At 41.8% G+C, this 19,463-nt stretch overlaps 1 protein-coding gene across 1 annotated transcript; it reads right to left on the minus strand.

Annotated features, from left to right (window-relative positions):
- Positions 1-1,934: 1,934 nt before the first annotated feature.
- On the minus strand, positions 1,935-13,483 carry ldlra (low density lipoprotein receptor a; the record flags this gene model as incomplete). Its single annotated transcript, XM_080044543.1, has 18 exons — positions 1,935-3,546; positions 3,706-3,869; positions 4,008-4,088; positions 4,475-4,819; positions 4,948-5,085; positions 5,906-6,047; positions 6,201-6,340; positions 6,467-6,585; positions 7,066-7,293; positions 7,384-7,555; positions 7,808-7,933; positions 8,098-8,217; positions 8,376-8,498; positions 8,595-8,717; positions 9,099-9,479; positions 9,946-10,068; positions 10,179-10,304; positions 13,399-13,483. 18 exons carry the CDS (start codon positions 13,481-13,483, stop codon positions 3,490-3,492), a joined length of 2,793 nt encoding a protein of 930 aa, XP_079900669.1. The 3' UTR covers positions 1,935-3,489.
- Positions 13,484-19,463: the final 5,980 nt, after the last annotated feature.

Below are 19,463 nucleotides of genomic sequence, written 5' to 3' on the forward strand. Positions count from 1 at the left end.
TAACACACTTAAGATAAAGCCACACATTTGTCATTGTAATTTAATGTTAATTGATCTCAAGAGATGATAACTTAAAAGCCATCCTTAAAACCTTTCAAAGAGCAAATCATTGCTCTCGTCTTTTGTGTAAAGGAAACAATAAGAAACACGTGTCCAACTACTCATGAATGTGTTTACCACACGAGCTGTGCCTTAAGTCATGGGGAGCTTTCTAAGTCTACTACAGCTTCTACAAATACAAAATGAGTTCAATATATTATACTGTTGGTGTTGACTTATACAAGGCTTACACTGAAACCCATGATGGCAGACCTAGTGGCATACATTTAATCAAATTAGGGGGATATTATTTAATGTTTCCCAGAATTTATAAACTTCATCAAAGACTTCCCAGCTCTTATGCATGGGCTAATATGTTTTATATACCTTTATGGGCAAATAAATAAAAGTAAAAGAGAGACTTTCATACTCCAGCAGTGTTGTTGTTTTTCTATCTGTTCTATGAAGTGTAGAACTAAAAAACATGTGAGGGGTTTGCCTTTCTCTGTGACTGCCTAGCTTTCTAGGAAAGGGGTCTTGTTTTCCATAGAACTACAAAAGCCCCCCCCCCTCCTCCTACGCTCCCCTGAAAAACAGACCCCTCACTTTATGTTTTTCTGCCATGTCTGCATACCAAAGCTGTTGGAAAAAATCAGTGGAGCAATATGCTGCAGTACATATTTCAAAACCTCTCATCTGCCACGTAGTATACATTTACCAGCATTTCATCCACACTCGATAACAACACAGAGAACCAAAAAAAGCCAGAGATGGCAGGATCTGCTACGTTGAACTTAGAAGAAAAATTCAGTTCAAATAAACACCCAGTTTCTCAAACAGATAAACATTGTTTCAGGCAGTGATTCATAACCAGGGGCACTTTGGTAGGAGCCAAGGTATGTGGAAAGATTCTCTCGACTAACTCAATTAAACTAAACCAATTCAAATAACAAATGGGCCTTTTGATTTTGATTAACAAATATATCCACCTTTTTGTGTTAAGGAGGAAAATACAGCAGCTTAAAAGGTATTATAAAACTTGATGTTGCTGTTTTGTAAATTCTATTTACTTGAGTAGTTAACTTGTCGTTACCGCATGTGAAAAAAACTAGCATGGAAGTTTAAATATTTACCTAAATAAATGGCTTAACAGTTGAAAAAGTTCAAAGTAATGGACAGTTTCCATAGGATACTTAAAAGTTGCCTAATGTATAAATGGTTGATATTTTTAGCGTCAGCAGCTACTTAGGCCTTATTGATAAACCATTGAAATAGGCCTTGTTAGCTAAAAGTAAACAGTTAAAATGAGCTTAAAGTATAGATAGACTTTGTAAGCTAAAACTGATAAACAGTTTGTATTGTAAGTAGCCTTGTAAATAAAGTATTTGTATAAATCATTAAATAGTTGTTAAAGTGGTAAAATGTACAGCATGTGCCACCACAGAGCTAGTAGCAGACATGCAAATTTGACCAAAGCAATCTAAACTTTGACCAATGTAACAATATCCACTTTTATATTTTTGATTGAAAATTCCGACACGACTCGACTCTTCAAAAACTGGACCCCGAAAGTTGTGATTCTATAATAAATAGAAGCATTTATTTATGTACAGCAAATGTTTCAAGTTTACAACAAAATCTAAAACTGTGACATTCATGACAAAATTCATGACATTTGTGACAAAAAATAGCAAAGAACAAATATTTACATTTATGAACATTATATTTACACACCTGACCGCACTATTAGTCGGTGAATGTAAAAATACTTTATACAGCTCTCTAGCACTCCCTTAAAGCCTCGCTCACATACATCCAGATTTGTGAGGTCTAACCTCACCTGAATGTAACACTGCCACATCCCTTAAAACAATTCATTGTAAACAGGCAGACGCATCAATTTTAGAGAAATCTACTCAATCGCTCAATAGCACCAGCATGAACATGTGAAAAAGACATGTCATTCAAAAGGCACACATTAGTCAGCAACATAAATAAACAAGCTCAAACAGAAGGTGAAAGATGAGCTCCAAAACAAGTTATAGAGCACATGGCTTTCTTCAGGAATGCTTGAATAAGGCAAGTTGGGAGTTCTGGTCCTAAGGGGGGATGTGAAGGCACACGTGTCATGGTCAAGCGCTTGAGACACGGCCCCACTGTTCACACGTGGTTACATCACAGCTTTTATAGGCCTTTGAGGAATACACTGGTGGTCCCGAGAGGGGGCAAAGGGAAATAATTTAGGATGGCTCTCAAGTGAACAGACAGCCAATAACAAATTAAGAGAATGGAGCTGGATAGGTCTGAAGACAAAACAAGTCGCTGTGTTGAGAACATAAGGTAGGCTATGTAAAATGTGAAGGCTATCCCAGAGTACAGGATTAATCAAGGCACGGACGACACACTGTCTGTTATTTAAGGTTAACCACAGCTGTGTCTTAAGGTCCCATATTCACTACGAAACTGGGGCAATAGCTGATGTAAAACCCAGAATTACAAACACACACACACACACATCTTTACAAGACTCACTGAGGTTGCATTGGTTAAACTGGCTTATGCAGAAAAGGTATTACATTCACCTAGGCTACTAGGTTATGCCCAACGTTAAATCTGCTATAGTGTTTTTTCTTGGGATGAAAGTCAGTTTAAGATTTTCTTGGGGAAAAAATGCTTAATTTCTTAAAGGGAAAGTTTGATAAGACGATTGATTCCACTTCAATGTCTTTCTGTACCTTAAGTATGGAGTTACATCAGTACTGTGATTACCTTAGCTAAGCTTAGCATAAAAGACTGAAAACAGAAGAAAGTTCCAAAGGTATCAAAATCCACCAACCAGTACCATACACGTTATATTTTGTTCTTCTGTAAAAATAGAGCCAGCCTAGCAATTTCCCCCTGCTACCAGCCTTTGTGCTAAGCCAAACCAACTTGCTGCAGGTAAGCTTAGCTTTATTTACCGTACAGACATGTTTGACAACTGATTTAATGAGCCATTCGCAGTTTCACTGTACCGGCCGTGTGTACTTATAGTGTGTATTTGTGAATTTGTACCTTACACACGTTAAGAAGGAAAAGTGAAATAAACTGATAAAAAAAGACATTAGGTGGGGTTAACAATGACACAGTTCTCCACTTAAACAATCTGCATAACAATTAGGATATCGAGTAATGAAAATGTTGGACTGAGGTATCCATCTTCTGGTGATTTGGTAATGAATTGATTGTCAAAGGTCGGGCAACCTAATGGAAAATAAATGCGCAATCTGCAAGAATGTTTCACCCTGGTTTCCCCACTGTAGAGCGCTTGTTTGTGGTTACAGTGGTTCGAGCGTGTCTTGATTCTGGCTTTGACTTCCATATCTTTGTGCTGTGTGAGGTAAAAAAATATATATATAAAAGCACGTCTAAGGTAGCTTATCATCAAGGCTCTTCTTTCCACTCCATTCTTCAGTTTTCTGTGAAGGTTGGATTGTCTGCTTCTTCATCCAAGCTCACAACTTGTCTCTGAAAGAACGGAAAAAAATAAAAGGTTGTCAGTCAGACATAACATACTGTACATGGTGAGCCTACTACAAATGTATGAAAGTACAGAGCCAAATAGGTCCTTCTCTGTTCTCTCAGTAACATTAGAAGGTTAGTTGAGGTGACTGCACTTGGACTCACTTTTGGGTAGGAGTAACCGTCGGGGCTGTTGCTCCTCCAAATGTGAACTTGGTCCTCAGTAGTTTTCTGATAGACGGGGTTTTCAAAGTGAATCGTGTTGGTGTTTTTCAGTCTGTAGTTCCTCCATAGCAGCATGCCACCAGCAGCCACCAGGCAAATGATCGCTACATTGGGCAGAGATGGGGGGTGGTGGGGGGGAGAAATCCAGAAATAGATGAGACAAGAGGGTTGACGCTGTGATTCAATTGTTTCAATTAATACGCACTATCAGAGAAGAAGCAAAGTAAGCAGCAGCAACTCACCCAGCGGTAAGACGATATAGAGAGCGAGTGGGGTGATGGAGGCAGTGTTGGGTACAGCCTCAGCAAATCCATGTCGGACATCTGAAAGAAACGTAAACACAGCAAAATAAGTTAATGATAAACCAAGCTGACCTGCACTTTATACATTGAACATCAGAGCTTAGGACAATGCACTTAAAGGCATGTTTTTGAATAATGATTGTCCCATGGTTATAAAGTTGTTGTTTAAAGTTTTGTGATTGCTTCTTTTAGAGTTATTTCATCTTCTGGTAAACATCTAGGACCTGAGAGTCAGCTGGCAAACAGGAAACTCAATCACCAGAGACTGCCAAAGTCACACGACATGACCCTGTTATTGTGTGACTAACACAACTTTGTGTAGTGGTTAAGAGGAATCTAAAAGTGTCTTAACAACTTGGCCTTAATTATCCTAAACTATGCCAAACCATCACTATTCTTCCACTTGCCTGGTGAGGTGACAGGAGACTCTGTGGTGGTCTGGAGAATTTTAGGATTCACTGGCTTGGGTGACGGGGTCCATGATTCAGGTGTGGGGATCTTCACCATGGGCTTGGTGGTGCGTGGCACTGGCTTGGCCACAGTGCTGGTGATTACGATAGGCACCTGGGTGGTGGTGTGGACCTGGGGCTTAAGTGTAGTTTGGACCTGGGGCTTCAGTGTTGTTCGGACCTGGGGCTTAAGTGTTGTTTGGACCTGGGGCTTAGGTGTGGTTCTTTCAGGCACTGGTGGCAGACGAGTCGGGTCTACAGTCGGGACTTGAGGCTGCTCGGGAGCTTCAGGTGTCGGCACAGCTGGTGAAAACAGAGCAGCAGGAGGAGTGAGAGCAAGAAAATAGGACATGAATGATTTCGTTATAAGGGGTTTAATTTATTTCTCGATATTAAATGACAGAGTGTTTGCTCTTTGATTGTTTACATACCGGGCACGCATGTCCTCATATCCCTGGCTAGCATCATGTTATCTGGACAGACACAGGTATATTTAGGAGGATGTCTGCCCACTTGAGGAGCTGCCAGACACATGAATTCACAGCTGGATACCTGGCACCAATCCCGCCCTGCAATGGAAAACAGGAGGACATTTTAATCAAGTTGAACTGTTTGTACATTTTTTGAGAGCCATTAACATCATTGTCATACTCAAGCAATAGAGACATGAGTCATAGATAGATGAGAAGATTGACCCCACTCTCTAGGCTGTGACCTGGGCCTACACTAAATATAAGCTAATAATCTAAGTATATTGGTTATTTTATAGACTGCAAAGAGCTAGCCTCTGCACTAAATAGCTGGAAACAGAGGGAAACTCGGAGAGTTAGCTCATGTCCATGTACATATTGTCCCAAACTTAAAACTATTCCTTTGAAGTTGATTATTCGATCTAGCCTATGGTATTTTAGCAAATATTTGCTATTTTCATGCTCAAAATGGCAGATATATTTCCCAGATTAAGTATGTCGTTTCTAAGAATTGTTTTTGAACCATTATGGGTTTGGACACAGAGGGATTTTATTATTCAGGCTTGAAGAATATTGTTTCCCAATAGCAAATGTTTTAACTGGGTTAAAGGGCTGCGTGCAATCCCAGGGACATTGCTGGCATTTCCAGGAAAGTGAAGTATTACGGTAATGTGCATAAGACATTATTGAGCAATCGGATTAAAAAGAACAGTGAATCAACAGCACCACACACCAAATTCATTGCAGATGAAACACACTAGCTGTGGTCTGAAAGGAATCTCCTTCACATTGGCAGTGAATAACAATATTTGGTCGATGTTAAGTTTTAAAATAAAATGGTTAAACACAACAAACGTTGTGTTTAACCATTAACAATTGTTCAGAGGTGTGAACAGCATAAAACAGCGGCGTCTCTTACCGGAAGGTTGTTTGAGGTTATGGAAGAGAATAATGTCTTCTGGTGATGACAGGTGCTCTGTCACTGCTGTGATGTCATTACCCGTCATCCTGTTAGCACTGAGGATGGCATTGTTACTGACGTCTGTCCAGAACACTCTTTCCTAGAAGCACAACAAACAAAAAAATAGCTTAACTATCAAGCAGATAGAGTAGTGGCAATGATTGAGGGAATACTACTGTTTACAAGTGTGGTGGTGAGTTTATGACATGTTTTAATTATGTGTCAGAGAGTCGGTAGGGTGGTAAATGTCTACCTCAAACACAGCGAGTCCCAGTGGGTGGGCCAGCTTGTCTTCGTCGATGATGATGGTGCGTCGACCACCGCCCTGCACGTCGATACTGGAGAGGGTGTGCAGCTTAGAGTCCACCCAGTAGAGCCGCTGGTTCAACAGGTCTGGGGAGAAAGCAGACAGGAGGAGAGGGTGGGGGGGTAAAAGGTCAGACCTGAGTGGCCCCTAGCATTCACAGGAATACAATAAAAACAACTTGAAACCTGTAAAACATGAAGGCTAGGGCTTACCAAGCGTAACCCCATTCGGCCACACAATGTTGTCAGTGACCAGAGCCGTGCGGTCTCCACCATTAAGGCCTCCCTTCTCGATCTTAGCGGAATTTCCCCAGTCGGTCCAGTACATGAAGCTGAGAGGATACAGATATGATGTAAATTAAGTACTGTAAATTGATATAAATGGATATCATTGCATCAAATGCATCTTTAAAAATCAAAAAACATGCAATACCAGCTTTTTACTTGTAATAACTACTACTAAAAATAAGATTATTTACGTGAAATTTAGAATTTTTAGATGAGAAACTGTATATCTTGAAGTTAGCTAGACATATTCATATTGAGCATTTGTTACTAGTAATAGGAAAACATTTTGTGTCATAATAAGCCAGCCTTGTAATCCACATATTCAAATCAAGTGTATTAGATTCCCTTTATCTCACTGGAATGTTGCCTTTAAGTTGATCGTGTCTTATAATAAGTGTATTTTGACTAGAAATGTACCAATTTACCAATATACTTGGTAAGATTTTTATTTTTGCAGTGTGAAACTAAGGAGAAGAGAAATTCTAAAGAACTACTGTCTTTCTTATTTGTGCTGATGGACTCACTTGCTGTGGGGGTCGACCACTATAGAGCGGGGTTTTGATAAGCCTTGGCGGTAGAGAGTTTTGCGCTTGCTACCGTCAGCGGATACCACGGAGATGGTGCCGCGAATGCTGTCTGTCCAGTACAGGTTGCGATGGATCCAGTCGAAAGCAATGCCTTCGGGAGCGTCAATGTCGCTGCCGACCACCACAGTATGGTGAGCGGGGTCTTCGGCCGAGTCCATGTGAGCCCTGTGTTTGAGAGGGAAGAGCAGGGGTCAAGCAGGAGGGCAAAGGGGAACAACAAAGGGATCATCATTTTCAGATCATGCTCTCGCTCACCTGTAGATCTTCTTCTGGGAGATGTCCGACCAGTAGATCTCGTTGGCGGCCATGTTCATGTCGAGGGACACCACGTTCTTGAGACGGGGGATCACTCTGGTGTACTCACTTTTGTCTAAAGTCATCTTTCTGATTTCATGACGGTTGGTGAAGAACAGGTAGGCTATTGTACCTATAAAATCAAAGCGAGAAAGTTGGTTAACTTTCTTGGTGTTTGTGGGTACCAAAAAGCAGAAATGTATGTTTTAATGCATTTATTTGATGTGTTTTGCTACCTCACAGGTATTGTCACATACTGTATGTGGAAGTTAAATTCCTTATATGACATTTGAAAGCACTATTCAGCATCTCTAAACAAACATACAGCTGTTGCACAATAATTCAACAAAAAACTTGGAGAAGGACACAGAGAGCTGAGCTTTACCAATGGCCTTGCAGGCTTTGGTTGCTGGGTCAACCTGATAGCCCTCCTCACACTGGCATTTGTAACTGCCTATCTGGTTGACACAGATCTGGCTGCAGGTGTCCACGTCTTCACACTCGTCGATATCTGATACAAACAAGAAACAACAAAATGAATCACACGCGACAAAAAAACAGGAGCAAATGCTGAGTCATTGTGTCCACACGAGATTGCTCTTTATCAAACAGAGAAGTTTGCATCAGAGTGAACACGCTATTTCTCTTTATCTAACTGTGTGGGAGGGTAGTGACCTTCGCAGCGCTTTTGGTCCAACAGGTGAAATCCAGCAGGACACAGGCACTCGTAGCCGATTTTCAGGTCGTTGCAAATGTGCGAGCATCCGCCATTGTTGTACACGCACTCGTTGGAGCCTGCGGCAGAGGGGTTAAGAAAAGGTTGACTATCCTTTCTTCTTTTTCTGAGGACGTACAATAACTGGCCTTCTCCGCCTGCAGACACCCTCCTTAAACAGGCTAAAGCAGTAATTAGACCGACAGTTGTGAATGCGAGGCGTCTATTCTGTACTCACCACATTCCCTGACGGGCTCATCTGACCAATCCCTGCAGTCCCGCTTCCTGTCACAGACCTTCTCCATAGAAATACATTCCCCACTGCGGCACTTAAACCTGTTTGGGCCGTCGCAGTGGGTCGCTGTGCACCAGAATATGCAAATAAAAAGACTCAGTTAGAGGCACACAGACTTGAGCAGTTTACATGGCAGGTAGGAAGGAGGAAGGAGACTCATACCATTGACACAGCCAATTTCATCGCTCCTGTCCCTGCAGTCATTGTGATGGTTGCACTGGCGGCTACCGTGGATGCAGGTGCCATCACCGCATGCAAACTCGTCAGGGCGGCATGTGATGCGAGCTATGGGGAATCAATAAAGAAATATCAAGTTAGGTTAGGTTCAACTTTATTGTCCCTGTGGGGGAAAATTGGCTTGAGCACAGTGCATGTTTGCTTCATAAATACATTTTTCACAGAGAGTACAACCAAGAACAAAACAAAATAAACGGCCAAAAGAACATTTAAACATCAACAACATGGTGCTTAATGGTCTGTAAGATAAAGTGCACTTTGCTGCATTGCATAAATAAAAGGATTAGGTGCTAAGGGTTCAAATGTGTATTCTGCATTGCCTTATTGCACTAAAACGTGCCAATATGGAGTCAGTACGAGACGAGAGTAAGAAACGGACACTAACGAAAAAGGGAAGAAAAAAGAAGAGAACATCGCTGTCATTCTCACCACAGTTGGCTTCGTCCGATCGGTCCATGCAGTCGGCTCCTCCGTCACACTTCCAGCTGCCGTGGATGCACTCCCCGCTGCCGCAGTGGAACTCCAGGGAGGGGCAGCGGGGAGCGGGGGGCGCGTCCTGCTCTTTGGTGGCGCAGTTCTGGGGCCACTCGTCTGAGCCGTCGGCGCAGTCCAAGTCTCCGTCGCAGGCCCACAGGAGCGGCATGCAGACGCTGTTGTTGCACTGGAAGGACTTGGGGGTGCAGGTGACGCGCGGGCAGGACAGCTCGTCGCTGCCGTCGTCACAGTCCGCCTCGTCGTCACACACAAAGGATGACGATACGCACTGGCCACTGGCGCAGCGGAACTCTGCGCTGGTGCACTCCCTTGGCACTGAGGAAAGATGAGGGACAGGGAAAAGTATAGGCTGTGGATTCTGATCACACATGATTGAGGAAATGGTAAGTCAGGTGTGTGAGCCTCTGTGGTTAGAGGTGGAGTCAGCGATTCTCCAGAATCTCGCTTGTTGTCAAAATCACTTTTTGTCAAATTCAGTGAAGAGCCTATCTCCTGACGATCCGCTACCTGTCCTAAAAGTGCTAAAAAATCCAAGTGGTAAGACACAGCCTAGGCTTTGTAAACGGGCATGTTGCTAGTTATGATGGGCCCCTTTGTTTACTTATCTGTTTACAGAGCCTAGGCTGTGTATTAACACCATATTTTTTTCAGCGCACACAGGGGGTGATTTAAACAGACAGATAGTGGATTGTGAGGAGATAATTGATGGATTTGGACAAAATAATGATTTGGACGACAAGCGTTCTCCATAATCAATGACTCCACCTTAAACTCAACTTACCACAGCTCTCTTCATCAGCTCCGTTTTCACAGTCAGCCTTTCCATCACAGCGCCAAGAGCTTGGCACACACTGGTTCAGGCGGTCGGAGCAGCTGAACTCTGTCGGTCTACACGTTTTGGCCGCTGGAAGTCAGAAAATGTTAACTTAGACTATATCATCATCATCATCATCAGATTGAGGCCTTGTAGCAAATCAGTATCGGGTCCATTCACATGCAACACACAATACTCACAGCAGGTACCAGGAAGTTCATCGGTGGCGTCTCCGCAGTCATCTGTGCCGTCACACACCCATCGTAGCGTGATGCATTTCCCGTTCCCACACTGGAACAGGTTGGTTCCACACGTTGCCAGTGCATCTATGACAGACAGATAGTATAAATACGCACTTCAGCTAAAAGGGCCACTGTTTTGATTATCATCTATCAGAGGCTAATATTGGAAGGCTACCAATGAACACAGACGAGGCTGCAAATGAAAAAGAAGCCAGGTCACATTGCAGGATTAATCTGCAGAACCCGAATAAACAAGGCTGGAGCCACGCTAGCAGCTGAGTGAGATTGAATTTAGGCACAGCTGTGCTTGAAACTAAACGCATGCTAACATAATCACAATGACAATGCTAATATGTTGATTTTTTAAGCAGGTATAATATTAATATCTACCGTGTTTATTATCACGCAAATGTTTGCTATTACGCCTCTAGTCTGATGGGAATGTGAGTAGTTTTGTAGGTCATTTGGTCATAAACAAAAGTATTGGTCAAGATAAAAATTTAGGGAGAAGTAAAGGGATCACCAAAGTTACAAAGGTTTCTCCTGAGGCGAGCATGACTGTCTGTACTAGGCGAGCATGACTGTCTGTACTGAATTAAACTACAATCTAACGGACAATGGTTGCGATATTTCAGTTTGGACCAAAACCATTTCATACATAGTGTTTTCTTTCTGGAGAAGATATAACACCGCCCACTACAACAAATCATTGGTCATATAAAGGAAGCTGGTTTGGGGTCATTCCTGCATCTCCATCCAGGTTTCAGGTTGCGCTACAAGAGGGGCCATGTCTTCAAAGAGGGCCATAAAAATGCTGCCAGAAGAGAAAGGGGCTGGAAGGTAATAACTCTAGTGTGACACAGACACATGGACAAACAGACGTGCCTGTCACTACTTGCTTAAATAGGGCACATGGTTAAAGCGGTCAGGCCTGCTTTTATCAGGCTTCATCAGGGCAAGTTCATCACAACGATAGAATTCTCATTTCCCAGAGTTGATGGTCCCTGCTTCTGGCAAAGATTCATTATGCTGAAGACACACACACACACACACACACACACACACACACACACACACACACACACACACACACACACACACACACACACACACACACACACACACACACACACACACACACACACACACACACACACACACATACACACACACACAGTAGCCCTACCAACCCCCACCTTTAATGGACCCGATGAAGCCACTGAACCGGAAGGACCAATTAGACTGTACATCAGAGAGACGGCACTTTATGAAAAAGTACTCAGCGGCCGTGCACCCTGGATGGCCACCTGCCATCTGAAGGGGGTCTGGGGGAGGTGTTTATCCCCACCAGCTTAGCACCTAAGTATATTTAAGCATCTTGAGGGCCCAATTAGAGAAGTGCTTTTTACCAACCAAACATAATCTAATTAAATATTTAGGAGACAGCATTTCACATTTTCATAAATCTGTGCTTCATAAGAATGGGTGGTAAAAAGACTAATCGTGTCGTGAATCACGCATGACCGTAAATGTGTTACACACCAACACAGTAAATCATCTCTGTGAAGTCAGACATCTGGTTCCTCCGGTCACGGCTTACATTGAACTTGTAGTTCAACAAGCAGTCGCCTAATTTCTTCAAGCTGCAGTGTAGTATTTTATGACACCAAAAAACTGCAAACAGTCATTACGGTGTTATGAAGTCAATTTACTACAGAGCATAAACCCAATCACTCTTTAAAACTTCCTGTGCAAGGACATGCATTATTGACCTTGCCATAAAGATAGCTAACAGTTTAAAAAAGACAAATAAACATATCAGACGCATATCCATGTAGGCAATACAAAAAATAAAGACTAAAATTGTTTCCTTTTTTCCTGAACGTGTGAGAGGAAAGAAGGACAACCCTTGACCAAACAGCCATAACAAAGTGGGGGGAGGTCTCATTCTACGAAACAAGGACACGTTACCTGAAAGCCAAGATCACGCCAGCTATTTACTTTATGGGATTAAAGTTCAGACCTTGGTGGTCAGACTGGACCGAGAGACAGTGTAAGAGTGCAAACCAGTGCTCGGCTGGGGGCAAATGTTTTGTTGCACATGCTGTGACGTCTAGTGTGTTTAATTGATTGGTCAGGAGGTGAGCAGAAAGAACAACAGGAAACTACTCCTTTAAATATTGAAATAAAAATAATAAGCCTATGTCTCCATGCAGAATAGTTGAACCAGTATATTTCTCCTCACGGAAACCCCAAATAAAGTATTTCAATCCAAACTTGGCTGTGAATCAAACATTTCACAACATAGGGACAGAGAGGCACTCTATCTATACAAACACATATCTCTGTGACTGGTGTGGCAATATGAATGTGGGTGACAACCAGTTCCAACACGTTCCAACAAGACCGTTTCCCAAAACCAATATACTGGGAACAGGTCTGACGGTGACTTGTCCTCACACCAAAAACCATAACAGAAGGTATGCTGCCATCAGTTCATTTGGTTAAAGGCTATTGGTGGACCCTAAATTTATCCACATGTTCCCACTGATTTGTAGGGGTTTCCGACAGTGACTTGCAGTGGCTGCTGGCGCCAGTTCCCACAAAATGAATGGCACAAGTTTAAAAAAACCTGCTTTACAGAAACCTTCTTTAGGCCTACATAGAGTGTATTCACACTGCTCAAACCTCATTGGCTGTGAGCTGAGCGCCCAATGGATGAGAGGAACAAAACATGCGTTTCATTATGAAGGAGGAAGGGGTAAAAAATAAATATACATATATTAAAAAAATGTTAAAAAAACAACAACAAATAAAAACATGCAGGCAGACTTATAAGGACATTTAACCTGGATGTAACCTGTAACATTATGACAAGGATATGATTCGTGGAGTATTCATTGTGAAATGAAGCGAGAGCTTTGACCTACATTCCGCGCCTTCCCCCCTTCACAGCATCCGGTGCTGTCAGAGGAGAGGGCAATTTAAACGCGCGGGCACGCGCTCAATACTCGGCCAAAATCATACTTCTAATTGCAATTAAATATATATTCATGGTTATCCAATAGGCCTAATACCTAGCTTAGACCGCAGAATTGTTTAAAGTTTGCTCAGTATTGGTGCAAGGTCGAGGACAGAGCTAATTAACGACATAATTGATGAAATGGAGTTCACTTACATGTGTGAACGAGGCAGCAGAGGAGAAGCAACAATGATGCGTAAAGAGGCCGTCCCATGGTCTGCAGCCGCGCTGGGAGAAGCATACACACTGGAGGCTGCTGTGTCTGTGCTGGGGGGTCTGATGGAGGCTATAGTGTCAGGAACCTGTCTGTCTGTTTGACTCTTCACCAAGCTTTCTTTGCTCGCTGCCTGCTGTCTTGCTCTGCTGCTGCGATTGAGATGCTCCTGCTGGATGGTCTGAGGGATGCTCAGCACACTGTAATGTTTGACAACAACCTCAGACCCATTTCAATGTGGTCCAGCGGTGGGAGGAGCCGAGAGGGGCCCCTCATGGGGAGGCGGGCCCTACAGTGGTGTGATTTCAGAGGCACACGGCCCCAAACATCGGGAGGAGGAGCCTCGTGGACACGGCTTTTACTACGAGTTTAACCCTTTCACAGTGAGACAGTAGCCTATTTGGATACATGAAGTTTCATTCCCCTGAGGTGAACTCTTAGCTATACGTGCTTAACAGAGGCGTAGCTGGGGATCTGGGAGACCTGCATGAAAACATCTCAGGGTCCCACAAATAGGGAGGGCCAAAGTTATACAGAGGGATAAAGAAACCCACACAGACCACACACATTTAATGTGGTCCACCAATCCATTCACAACATATGACATTGGTTTCTTGAGACACCCTTTCTCTTGTAGAACTATGGGTTAATTTTCATATCTTTACATGTTTTTCTCAAAATATGAAAAAATAAAATAAAAAACAACAATTTTATTTATTTTTATTTCCAAAATATGACTTCCCCCCCAAAATATGACCACATTCCTTAAAACCTCAATTTGACTTTTTGACCTAAAACATTTTTTTATTCCTTAAGATAAGTAACTTACATATTATACATATAAATATGATTTTTTTCTTATAATAAAAATAAAACTTTCAAATTAAACCCTTTTTTAATATCACTTTTCTAAACATTACAGCTTTTTTATTCCAGTAGCCTATCAAAAAGAAATGCTAGATACCATACAGCTTTTTTTCCCCTGGATATCTTTTTCTCAAGATATTCTCAGAAAGGTTTTATAAGTTAGAAAAATCAATCACATCCTCAGTTAACTGCTCAAAGTCCAACATGTGTCCCCAGATGTTGCCTGCATCAGTATAGGATTGGCAGCTTGCCCACTTCAGCACATGTTCAGTGTTGAAATAATAACACACAGCCGTGGTCAACACGATGCAGTGGCCCTATACTGTATGCTGCTGTAATAACAACATCCATGTTTTTGTGCGGAAAGTGGATGATTGACGTGCTCTCTGCATGTATGTCACCTTCACAAAATACATATTTTTTAATCAATTTAGATTACTTAATGTAATTTATTTTAATCAACTAAAATACAAAAGCAATAAAAAGCACAAACTCAAATAAATACAACCAGCTAACTGACCAGTGAGTAAACCTTATAATAAAATACTTGAAGTGTCCATAAACACAGAATCACGGCTTCCTGAATTGACATGGTTCACCTCTCATAAACACAGCTTGTTATTTCAGGTTCAAAGTCTCACACTGTGCGAGGTCCATACGATAGTTTACTATGAGGTTTACATCAGAGGAGGCGTGGAGATAAAGTAGGTCTAAAGAGATAAAAAACTGGAAAACAACAGCCTTGACCCAGGCGGAGAGAGAGAGAGAGCCATAGATAACATACCTCATGAATGGAAAACAGTTAAACATTCCAGATGTTTCCATTCAACACACTTCATGGAAGAAGCCGTCAAAACAGAGGGTATCTGAGTGTGGCAGGTAAATACATTGACGCTGTTGCTATTACATGCAGGGTTACACCTTGAGATTAAAGGGTGCGACCCTGGATAACCTTTACTTACCAAGTCCATTTTATCAGGGAGTGCGACCTTCGGTGTTTCTGCAAACACTGATAATTGTACACAAAAATTTACACGTGAGAAGTCACACAAGTGGCCCCGGTCAGTTATGACACAGTCTGCTTTTCACAGTGAGACAGTAGCCTATTTGGATACATGAAGTTTCATTCCCCTGAGGTGAACTCTTAGCTATTCGTGCTTAACAGAGGCGTAGCTGGGGATCTGGGAGACCTGCATGAAAACATCTCAGGGTCCCACAAATAGGGAGGGCCAAAGTTATACAGAGGGATAAAGAAACCCACACAGACCACACACATTTAATGTGGTCCACCAATCCATTCACAACATATGACATTGGTTTCTTGAGACACCCTTTCTCTTGTAGCACTATGGGTTAATTTTCATATCTTTACATGTTTTTCTCAAAATATGAAAAAATAAAATAAAAAACAAGAATTTTATTTATTTTTATTTCCAAAATATGACTTCCCCCCAAAATATGACCAAATTCCTTAAAACCTCAATTAAAATTTTTGACCTAAAAATTGTTTTATTCTTAAGATAAGTAACTTACATATTAACACAGCTTGTTATTTCAGGTTCAAAGTCTCACACTGTGCGAGGTCCATACGATAGTTTACTATGAGGTTTACATCAGAGGAGGCGTGGAGATAAAGTTTTTTTATCATTAAAGGGTTAATTAAAGGATTAAATGGCGCGACCCTGGATAACCTTTACTTACCAAGTCCATTTTATCAGGGAGTGTGACCTTCGGTGTTTCTGCAAACGCTGATTATTGTACACAATGTACACGTGAGAAGTCACACAAGTGGCCCCGGTCAGTTATGACGCAGTCTGCTTTCCTCCTTATCCACGGCAGAGCTGAGGACCTGCCACGCACAAGCTGCAAATGGATTGAGGCCACCGCCATGGAACTGGTGCCAGAGGTGAAATATACTGTATATGGTGTCCATTTTAAGAAGCAGGATGGAAGAAACAGAGACAAAGCATAGATTGAGCACCAAGTGCATGTATATATACACACGCACACACACACACACCCTAAATATACTATATACAGTATATATAGGGTCTCAGTCCAAAACGTTTTGGGATATTATATGAGTGTGTACGATCAACATGTTTTTGTAATGGAAAATTTCGATCCGATTTGAGGTAACTAAGGACACCGATTCAAATACTGCCCTTAAACTAGACTCAAGAGTGAAATATTGTACTTTTAAGTGTGCCAGTCTCCATTTATTTAAAGTAGACGAAGAGCATTTAAAATGTAGCTCCACCTTGACCAGCTGCAACACTCAAGTTCATATAGATGTTTTTAAAGTTTGGTCATTCTTCTTTTACTGAAGTATGTGATATGAATATGTCTTCCTCCACTGATATTTGACTTAACTTAACAATCAGAAAGTGGAAATATTTAAGTAGATTACAAGAAACTCACAATTACATTGAAATTGGCCTACAGTAGTAGAGTAAATGTACTTGGTTACATTCCAGCCCTGGTGCACACGTTTACCTCCTGCAGAGCACCCTGGCCTAATCGCTGTTACATTGCTTAGCACAGTAGTTGGAAACATTAGGTGGAAGCCATTCAGAATATGATGCTGAAAACCCCTATGTCAGTCAATATTTAGTAAGTCTACCCATCAAAACAGTTTCTTGAACACCAGAGCCAAGTAGGCTACTGTAACAGGACACGCCTTTTTCCGCTGAGAATGAACCCACCCACCTCTAAACCCACTGGACTGCACATTAGGGTGCATTTAATAAGAAGTGACATGGAATTTTCAGGCCTCTGACTAAAACGGGGTCCTTTTGACGACCGGCTGTGTTAACATGATTTTTATTTTTTCAACCCTCTTAATTGCCCTACGAGATGTTTTGCGGACTGCTGTGAGCCCACCACATCCCACTCCCAACCAAACACACACCCACTTTCGCCCCTTTATTGTGAAATGCTGATTGGGAAGATAAGAGGTAAAAATCCCTGACGGATCCCTTGTATGGAGAAAAGTATGGATACTGTTACAACGGTGAACAACCAAAGATAGCTGAAACAACAGAGCACGCTGCAGGCCAGGGAAAGGGCCAAGTCAATCAGTCAGGCTGCTGCTTTATAGCCTGCTGATCTGAACCTGCTCAGGTGAGCTGATCACACCAGGTGAGGTGGCTCCGCCCACCAGATTCCTGCAAGACAGAGCACACAACAGTAACAACACCCCAAGGCAACCCTGTGGCCGTCACAATACAAACAGGAGTGCAGATGAGTTGGAACCCACCCCTCTACTACAACTGATGGGCTTTCTCTCTCTCTCTCATTATGCACAATCTCAACCTACGCTCGCTGCACGCCTCTGTAAACAGTTTCTGGTTCTTCCAGTATGCTTAACCCCCTTTTCCCTCCCTCCCTCCTTCTCCAAACAAAAAGTGTCAGCAGTGTGTTGGCTGCAACTGATTTTCTGTCTCTGTGTCTTCCCTTCAAGGTTAAATAAGGTTCTCCCATGCAGTTAAGCACGATTCTGGCTTCTGCTCAAGAATAGCTAAGCCGGGGTGAGATCGGGTGAGCTTGAGTTAAAAAAAATTCTTTCCATAGAACCCTGGCTTGAGTCCCACATCATTCAGTATTTTAGACGTTATTCCGCATGAGTCCAGCAATCCATCATGCACTGAAAATTGCCACCTGCCAGCACAGGGACAGACCTCTGGATTGTCCACCTGGCATTGTGACTTTTGAATAGGGAGTGGCTGCAGAGTAAAATAACCCATTTTTATGAAGGAAGTTACATTTGGCATTGTCGCCTTGGCCCTAGAGAAGAAGATAAGACAAAACACTGTGTTGAAAAGGGAAAGAAACAATAAATAGCAAATAGAAAGCCTTAGCTCCTCCAAGGACTAGTCAGATTGTGTTGTTGTTGCGGATTCAGCTAAGAAATCCTGTAACACACAAGGCTACAGTCTAATCTTTTAGGTGAGTTATAGATCTAAATAGAGAATGTTTACATTGGAAGTGTCCAATGTATCCAGGAATAATGACAACCACAACTGTACAAACACACATTCACATAGGAAAGTGAGTCTGCATGGGGAATCATGCTGGGGAAGAGGGGGGCTGTGCCTCTAACTATCCTAAGGCATTAGAAATCACACACACACACAAACAGCCGATGTATATTAGATATAGGCCATAATGTATGTTCACGTGTTGGGGGCTCGTGCCCCAAATACTTGCAAATTCACGTGTGGGGAAAAAGGATGATATATGTGTGTCAGGGTCAAGGAGTAACCTGAGTAGTGGAGATGGGGTTGGGAGAAGATCAGAAGATCAGCGATCAAGAAGCACTCCTGCAGTGGGAGGTACTTGGGAAGTTGCCACGGTATATGGAAAGATTTAGCAAGAAAATTAATATTTCTATCATTGAAAAAATATTTCCACGTATTGGGACAGCTGCCAATCTTGAACCCTATACCATATGTTATTATGTGAAAATGCATGAAAAAGAGTATGCATTGGTAGCAGGGATATCATTTAGATAAGATTGTGGATCGTTGACTATTTTTAGTCAAGACTAGTAAACAGCAGTAATAAACTATTAAAATAGGTTATAGTAATTGCTAAACATGTCATAAGGTAGGCTAACGTATAAGATCAATTGTGAATTGTAGAATAGTTCGCTAAAAGGTAAGGATTAAACTGTTGAAATTATAAGCCAAATGTAATTAACAATGAACAAGTGGTTAGTGTAGTAAATAAACATCTGATGTAAAGTTAAGTGACTGCAATCATAGATAAGCAGGTAAAATAGTGACCTGAAAGTAATTGATAAACAAGTGAAATAGTTACCTTTAATAAATGAATAGATCTTATAGCTAAATCTATGTATAAAGGGTTGACATAGTCAGCTAAAGGTTTAACAGATAAATGGTTGAAATAGAGATGGATAGACTACTACTTAGTTTAAAGGCAAAATTGACCAAGCCAGAAACTAGACAGTTCAATTAAAGAAAAAGAAATGCGGAAAATGTTCACTTTTAAATATATTTATATTTTTTTTTTCAAATTATTCAAATGAACACATGTAACATGACTGTTGGTCTTGAAGTCGAGAATAACTTCATATAAAAGGCTGCAAGTATTTTTAAAGAAAAGGTTGGAAACCAAA

The sequence above is a fragment of the Ammodytes marinus genome (assembly GCF_949987685.1).
Source record: "Ammodytes marinus genome assembly, chromosome: 16".
NCBI lineage: Eukaryota > Metazoa > Chordata > Actinopteri > Uranoscopiformes > Ammodytidae > Ammodytes > Ammodytes marinus.